Below are 8,351 nucleotides of genomic sequence, written 5' to 3' on the forward strand. Positions count from 1 at the left end.
CAATGCACTGCGGCACATGTGGGCTTTCTGTGGTTCTACTTGTTTCGCTTGGCGATAACCTGCAGCACACAGACCGAGGCCCCGGTTTATGGGTTCATGGCAGTTTGACTCGCACTAATCCAGCACTATAGCAAGGTAAGGCAATGCATGATCACACTGGCACTGTGTGGATTGGGGGGAGCAGTGCATTGATCTAGCTTTACTGAGTCACCCTATTAACCTACCTGTTAATTTACTTTATGCCATTTGGGGCTCAGTTTGGTACAGGTACATCGGGCCAGTGGTGAAGAACCGCACGTCCGAACAGCTGGTGTTTAAATGAAGAGCTGGGTGGAGGCCTACAGTACTAATGGGATCTCAGACTTTTGCATTACCACATTTATGAGCCAATTAGCAGCACTAGTCATTCAATTAAGTGTTATCTGACTGTGTTGATTGTAATGCTCTGTAAGTGTAAGGCAAGCCTGATGGGACATTTTTACAAAGTGAAACCATTCTTATCCCAAAAGTGATACAGGTGGGACAGGTAAGCTTGGAAACAGACCAAAATCAATGTAAATTTACAATGATTTACCAGATTCTCATAACATACTGTGGCACTTTTCCAACACGCTGCTTTACAGTATCTGAGTGTGTTTACATTGCCGCTTACATCCCGTTTCGAAGGCGCTGTTAAACCTTTGCTCCAGATACATTTGCTACAATATGTTGTTAGCCTGCAAGTTGCTCTGATCCTATTTGCTGCCCATTTACTGTACGTCCAAGGCTACCGTCAAGCTCCGTGCCTTTGGTTGGTTCACCTCCGTGTTACTTTATGCTGCTGCACTAGAGTGACCTTTGTAAAAGTGCTGCTGAACATTTTTCTTTGAATTTTGTGTAGGTGATGACTTTCATTATACCCAAGATGTTTAATTTCAGAGGCTCCAGAGGTGTTTGTGTCAGCAGAGCAGCAGATTGTATCAGTGGGTGAGCGTGTATCTGTGTCGTGCAACGTCTCTGGCCATCCTCGGCCTGAGCTACACTGGCTCAACAAGCATAGTAGACGCACGCTGGTAAGAGCGTACGGACCGATAAATGCACACATACAACTACACAAACTGACTTTCATGCTGCAAAACCTTTTAAATTAGGCACCTCTTTGCCATGCAGAGTTAATGTGATTGTGCAGTAGCTGTAATCTATGGCTCAACAAACAACACTCCAGTCAGCCTCTTGTAACTGTGACTGACAAATTTACTGTGTTGTTCCAAACAGTGGGTGTTTGCATTTACAGCAAAAATTGTGTGATTAAAGTTATGTCATGAAAATTATTAAGTATGTTTTAAACTGTGTTTTAATCAATGTATTAACCAAGGTGTGTTATTCAATTAATTTTAACCTTTCAGAACAGACTACAGATCACAGGGACCTGTGAGACGCTGCTTGTGTGAACGGAAGGACATGTTCTATCTCTGTTTTAGTTTCCCGTTTAGGGGTCGCTACAGCGAATCGTCACACTGACGACTCGCATGTTGACATTTGGCACGTATTTTACGCCGGATTCCCTTCCTGACGCAACCTGGATTCGAACCCTTAACCACTAGCCTACCAGGGACGTCTATTGTACAAGTAACACTGCATATTTCGAAACACAGACACATATGAATAATGTTTTATTTGTTAAACCACTGCGTAAAAGGCACTGCACAGGAACCTCTGTGTTTTTGTAACCAAAAAGTACCAAAAATATAAGAACAATTAGTATTTGAATCCAATTCAAAAGTCCTAACACACTATTAGCTGTACAGTGACACTGTGTGCCAATATTTGCTTGCTGTTGCTTTAAACACAAAGGCATACTTTTTTTTTATGTTCACATTTTCAATTAAAAGAAAAAACATGCTAAAAATGCTAGATGACACATATTATATCTCATATTGCAACTTAGCCCTAAATAACATTATACAGGTGGCAGACCGCTTTCCAAAAATAGCAACTTCAAACACAGTGCAGTACTTTGCAAGTGTTTCAGTTGTTTATTTAGGAATCCTTGACATCCCTGGCATTCACTCAATGACATTGTCATTCACTTTTCTTATCTGGCATTGGCCTGAGAAAGAATGCAGGCTTGGTGCAGCAATGGTAGCACAGAGCCTGAGGCACCACAGTGTACAGGACATTGAGCAGCAAAAAGATAGGCTGGCTATCAGCAGGTACTCTATAGGAGAATGGTGTCCGTGTGTGAAGAGACGCACCAATATGAGAGAACTGGGCCTGTGAAGTGAAGCAGAGAGGGTAAAATGGGAAAGTGATAGTGATTAAAAGCTTTGCAGTTAGTATATTCACACTAACAGGAACATTGTCTTATTTTATCACATGCTCATAAAGATTTCACATATTTTTAGCAATATCTTGTAACAACAACATGATGATGGTGATGGCTCCCTGATATTTGAAAAAAGGAAACTCCTCTATTGGATTGAATTCTTTGTATTACCAAATAGAGTCTTACTGGAATTTTATGTGACAACCACTTCAATATGAAGGCAAAACAATATCTGATATATCTTTAAACAGCACTGCAATGTTTTGTGTAACGGTTGCTGTGCTTTTTTTCTAGGGTGATCCTTCCTCTTTGCAAGGACTTTGCTTGTTCACTGCCTACAATTATTAAGATGCCTTGTGCAGCAAACCTCCCTACAGTTGTGTGTTAGATACAGAGTAGATTGTTGTATTTTTCTCTCTGAGTAATCATGAGTGAAAGATTTACTAGTTTCTCAGAAGTCTCGTTCTCCTTCATTATGTAACTGTATCCCATTCTGATCTCATTTGTGTAGTTTGTTCACTTTTGTCAATTTGTATTTTTGTGTTAAACATTAGTGCAAAACTGTCAGAAAGAAAAAAAAACCCCATCAGATATAAAATCCTGCATGCTTGCTGAAAAAGTATGCTATTAAATTTCTTTTTGCCAACACTTGAAAACATCACACTGTTTTCATTTAACAGTTCATACAGAGGAAGAAATGAAATTAAACATGTAAAACAACAAAGTAAGCTTGGATTACTCCTTCAATAGACTGATGACCCATAAAGCCTGGACAAATTCTGACATTGCCACTCATCCTCAATCTAATAGACTCTTGCCAGTTATCTTTTCATAGGAAGTCACTGAAAAGAGACACATGACATGTCTCATAGCAACCACAGTTGGTGGAGCATCAGGTTTCCTATTTATAGCCTGGCCCAACAGCTGACATTTAAGTGAATACCATCAATACCACCATTCCCCTTGGTCTGAAGTCAGCTCCTGCCCTTATCACACTGGTGAGTGACATGCCAGCCTGCAGCTCAAACACAATAGCTGCTTTGTATTGTAGAGATGTGATTGGTGCACTATAGCTGCCCCCCTCACTTTTGGGGGTTTCCATCTTTAGATGTAAACAGATATATGTAGCTGGTTCCAACCATATCTGTTCATGCAGTGCCAGTGGTGGTTGGCTGCTCTGAAGAATAACCTGCAACCACTATACAGAGGAGGAACTTGGGAACAGCCTAGAGTTGGCCAGATGCCCACTCTCCGTCTATCACTACCTGGAACAATGTCATGTGAAAACACTTCACAAGAAAAATGTAAATAATGGAAACTACTCCAACATCTGAACAACTGACCTTGGCAACTGTTGAATCTGTACAGAAGGTTAGAAAGTAGTGGCTTGGTGTTTACTTCTCAGTATCTAAGTAATGTCTGGTAAGTTTAAAGACATCACCTATAGGCTTGGCTTCCTAGCTTAAATATAATTCTATTAAAATAGACATATATGCACTTTCAGGGAAGCCAATAGGTATATGAGAAACTATTTTGTTATCATTTTTAAAAATAAAATCACTCTCAAAACAAACAAATGCAAACCCTTACTGTATGCAAACAAAAACAATGACATCATAAAACACAATGAGGAAAAAGGCAAATAAAAACAAAATGGCAAGAACCAAAGGAAATATTAAAGTTTTTCAGAGGTTTTCATATTAAAATGTTTTAAGAAGAGAATTAAAACAAACCTCCATCAGCAGAGTTAACCAATGGAACATACCTGTGCCAGTGCTCCCGAGTGTACAAGAGTCAGCTCTGGCATCCACTCACATCCTGGGACCAACAACCCATAGAGAGTCATGATGTAGTATGGCCCAGAGTACAGCATGTTCACCAGCATCTGACAAAAATATATACAGTCCACTACTTCAGAGAGTGGTGTAATTACAATATATGATGAGGTTTTGGGATGTTCAATGTCCCTGAGTTACCTGTACTTTAGGATAGGCTGACGGGTCTTTAAGGTAGGGTTCATATTGTTGTGTGTAGTCTTGACAACATTTGCTGGAACAGTCCAGAACAATCTAAAACAAAAAGAGCTCAAAATGGAGGCACTCTAGTGTCTGCTGCTGTGTGTGTGCTTCAGGTAGCCGATTATGTCAGGCTCTCTTACCAGACCTCGGAAGATACAAAAAGCAAAAGCTGGGATGAGGTAGATAACAAACAGCAGGTCAAGAGGTCTGTGGAGCAAACTTTTTCTTTCATCCTCCTGGGTGCACTGACAGAGAGAAAACGACAGAATGACAACAATGGGATAGTGTAGTTAATACTTTCTTTGTATATATATCCTGTAATTCTGTACAGTGTTATATTCTAATTCTAAAATGTTTCAAAACTGCTCTGCACACTTAGCATTTCCTCATATACAAAAACTATTAATAGCTATATATGTTAAATTATAGTAAAATATTTATAAGAAAAACTGCCAGTTTTAAACCTGTCTTACTGTCAGCTGACGGTCCTGTTTGGAGGGCAGGCTGAAGATGCGGAAGCATGTCCAGACAGACACTGAAATATACAGCATGTGGAGGAGGAAGAGAGGGCCAATGTGGGTCCCATATTTCCCTGGGAAAAAACAGAATAAGATAATAGCTGACTGCAGGAAAGACAGAGATCAAAACATTAAATGTAGCAGTATTTATAGTAAATCCTAATCTACAAAAAACAGTCAAGTTTGGACCATTGTATTAATCTGGGAGGGAAGTACATGCACAGGGTCTACCCTACATTAGCCATCTAAAAACATCCCATTATTTTTTGTGTACTTACCCACAGCATTCCCAAGAATGTAGACTATGGTACGCATGAGAAAAGATCCCACCCAGTAGAGTCCAATGGCTCTGTAACTATCCCTGTGCAAACCATGCAACACTGCCATTATCAAAACCACATGAAAACATTGTACATCACTAGATAGATAGATAGATAGATAGAGAGATAGAGTGTAAACTTATTAGCGGGAAGAGGAACTAACTTTGTGACCAGTGCAGCACATACCCCCAAGTAATGGCTGCAATCATGAGCAGATACATGAGATAGTGCACACAGCCATCCCAATAGGAGATCATGTGCCCATGTGCTGTATTAATATGTGGAGCTGCCTGAAACACAGGGTAGATTTATCAATACGAATGTGTGGAAAAACATACAGGCAATTCAGAAACAGGATACACTTGCCTCTTTGAGGTAAAATGTCACAAATCCATCAATAATGTTGTCCTGCTCCAGACCAATGATCAGATTCACCACACTGAGGAATGCATACACTGCAAACACTAAACACACAGATGCATGCATTTAATTTTTAGTCTTGGGTCACAAACTGCAGCAAACACTTTTTAAAATATGTATATTTAACCCCACAAGACTTCATTCAAAGACTGCACAAGAAACATATCTGAGAATATATACCATAGAAAACGGGATCCACTGGAACCTTCTTCTTGAACATAAAACGCACTGAAATGGCCAATATGAGGACTGTTGTGCAGCCAGTGGAGAAGAAAGCTTCAGCACTAAGTACAATGTAAAAAGGTTATATTTTTTAAAGTCAGATTTTTTTCATATTATGCTAGTTAAAGCTCCACTGGTGACAATGATTTGACTTAACGTCCCAAAATTTAAAGATGTTTCTCACTCACCTGTTGTTGCAAATGAGGGAATTGAACAAATAGCACATGGGGATGGACATCAGGGAGAGTAAAAACACTCCCGTCCCCGCAGAAGCGCTCATTGCGAACCAGATTCGAACGATTTGTTTTGTCCAAGAATTAAGAATGTAAAATGATTCACCCGGAAAAAACTCTCGCGATTTGTCTGCAAGTCATAGCTATTTCAAGAAACGGGGTAAAAGTCACGGTGTGTAATTTAAACAACGCACAAATGTGCAGTTCAGCTTCTGCGCACATACTAGGTCTTGTTCTGGTCTCTCGCTCTCTCTCCCTCTCCCTTTCTCTCTCTCTCTGTCTCTCCCCCTCTCCTGCGCTGCCTAACATACAAACACTGACCTACACCTCCTTGTTTTCATCAGTTGTGGGGACTTTAAATGCACTTAGGTTAGGCCTATATTTCTTTCCTGGAGCCAGCGCTGCCAACTTATCGACTTTTAACACCCGTTTAGCGACTATTACTCAAAAAAGCGACTAGGGACAAATCTAGCGACTTTATGGAGAGAGTACTTCCTCTGGAGGAGAGTCGTTAGGACCGCCCGCGAAGTACTGCAGTCTTGCCAGACGAGGAGACGCCCCTCTCGGCTTCCGTTCAAGGTATACCTCGCTGTGGAGCGCGGAATGGGGCAAGGTCAGATGTCAGACTCTTACCTTATTAGGTCTCGGCGGCAATGAATTTCGGAACAGAAGGGGCACTATATTAGCGGCAAGGATAAAGGTCACTGTTCGTTCACTTAAAGTGGCCAAGGCAATACATTATAAAGTTATTACATTTAATCTTTAACAGTAGGCTGCTGCGGTTCCTTTATCTATTGTTTTACAGCCACAATGTATCATTGTGTTTCCATACAACCATCACACATAGGACATTTTAAACTTACCTTACGTTTAAAAAAACATATGAAGGTACCAGTGTGCATCAATTTGATAAATTGAATTAATAAGTTATAACCTTAAGACTTTGGAGATAAGGTCTCCGATTTTTCCCCTTTGTGAATACGGTGTGCTTCCATATCATTTAAATCTTTTGTGTGGAAAAAGTCATAGAAAAGTGGTCAGTTTTACTTATGAATGTGTTTTTGTGAATAGGTCTCAGGTGCAATCCGTTAAACACTATTTTCTAAAATGTTCTAATATTATATAACGTGAGCAGCTGGACGAAGCAGAGTCCATTATTAAAAAGCATGTGTGCGCCATGGATATAGTGACGCCACTGATGTGCAAATTAGTGCGTGGCGTGATATAGTAACACCTAGCGACATTTCCAGTGGGATTTAGTTACTTTCCATTTAAATTAGTTGGCAGGGCTGTCTGGAACCTTATCCTAACCTTAATCATAAATTGCCCAACCGTAATCCCTACCCTAATCTTAACCTTAATCTTAAAACAAGTCGTTACTCTGAAATTTAATGATTCATTTCGTGGGGACTGTTATAATTTTTCTTTTCGTTATTATCATCTATAAAATGCTATCAAGGTTTATAGTATACTGAAAGTGCATACACTGACATCTAGTGGATTTAATTTAGCAGTTCATTTTATAGTTCATTATATAGAATACTGGTTAATGTTTTTGATATAGTGTTCTCCAGTATGGTGAATATATCGAAACTGTTGCATAGGAATCTCAGTTTGTAATGTTTCGAGTAACTAAAGCTATCAAATAATTATAGGATAATGGAGTAAAAAGTAGCCTACAATATTTCTTGCAAAAATGTAGTCTAATAGAAGTAGAAATTAAAAGCAAGTAACTCAAGTAACGCAAATTTATACTTAATTACAGTTGTTTTAACGTCGATTTATTTCTTATTGTGTAAAATTGTACATTCATGAATGTAGATTTATTAATAACTACACATTTTGGTTAGGTAAAAGAGCATGTGGCATGGTGGGCTTGTAGTCCCACTATCACCACCTTATAAGACAGTCAAAACATTTGATGTTTCTAATCTCACGTCCTTACTTAGATTGTAATATCAGTTATTTCGTCTTTATTCAAACATTGCCCTTTGTTTGTAGACTTTCGTGTACATTGCTTTGCTCCTTCCCTCGTCATTTGTTTTTTGTTCATCTTGAGTGTAGCAATAAAGTTTACTGAAAAAAAGCCTGTTTGGGACAAAGTGTGCGGCTGCGTCATTCCTGTAGGGGCGCAAGCTATCAGGTAATGTGGCGTTATCTAAGCGTCAGAGAATGATGGCCTCTGTTGTGATGGAAGCTACGTAAATAAATCGCCTAACAGGTGTATGTTTGTGCGGCGTTAATATTTAACTGTAAAGCAGAATAAAAGTAGTCGTTCGTTATGGGGCCTGGAAGCGGTGGCAGCGGCTTGGTGT

At 39.6% G+C, this 8,351-nt stretch overlaps 1 protein-coding gene across 2 annotated transcripts; it reads right to left on the reverse strand.

The window, feature by feature from the left end:
• Positions 1-1,637: 1,637 nt before the first annotated feature.
• On the reverse strand, positions 1,638-6,875 carry LOC109963378 (transmembrane 6 superfamily member 1). 2 transcript variants are annotated; one of them, XM_020605862.1, is made up of 10 exons: positions 5,992-6,875; positions 5,762-5,865; positions 5,528-5,625; positions 5,325-5,451; positions 5,120-5,221; positions 4,797-4,915; positions 4,464-4,568; positions 4,282-4,374; positions 4,071-4,190; positions 1,638-2,253 (listed from the first exon to the last, which is right to left on the reverse strand). In XM_020605862.1, the coding sequence occupies exons 1-10, from the start codon at positions 6,081-6,083 to the stop codon at positions 2,062-2,064; spliced, it is 1,152 nt and encodes a 383-aa protein (XP_020461518.1). In that variant the 5' UTR covers positions 6,084-6,875; the 3' UTR covers positions 1,638-2,061. The 2 variants fall into 2 exon arrangements, with proteins under 2 accessions (XP_020461518.1, XP_020461519.1); XM_020605863.1 differs by having other exon boundaries at positions 5,120-5,202; positions 5,348-5,451; positions 5,992-6,873.
• Between the last annotated feature and the right edge of the window lie 1,476 nt (positions 6,876-8,351).

Source organism: Monopterus albus, unplaced genomic scaffold, assembly GCF_001952655.1.
Source record: "Monopterus albus unplaced genomic scaffold, M_albus_1.0 scaffold72.1, whole genome shotgun sequence".
In the NCBI taxonomy this organism is placed as follows: Eukaryota; Metazoa; Chordata; class Actinopteri; order Synbranchiformes; family Synbranchidae; genus Monopterus; species Monopterus albus.

What these genes read in the sequence shown, in the direction of transcription:
- LOC109963378 (XM_020605862.1), bottom strand. Translation starts at nt 6,083, where the DNA reads ATGAGCGCTTCTGCGGGGACGGGAGTGTTTTTACTCTCCCTGATGTCC. An exon ending in TGACATTTTACCTCAAAGAG is followed by an intron (nt 5,452 to 5,527) that starts GCAAGTGTATCC and finishes CCTGTGTTTCAG; the next exon opens with GCAGCTCCACATATTAATAC. An exon ending in TTTGTATCTTCCGAGGTCTG is followed by an intron (nt 4,375 to 4,463) that starts GTAAGAGAGCCT and finishes TTTTTGTTTTAG; the next exon opens with ATTGTTCTGGACTGTTCCAG.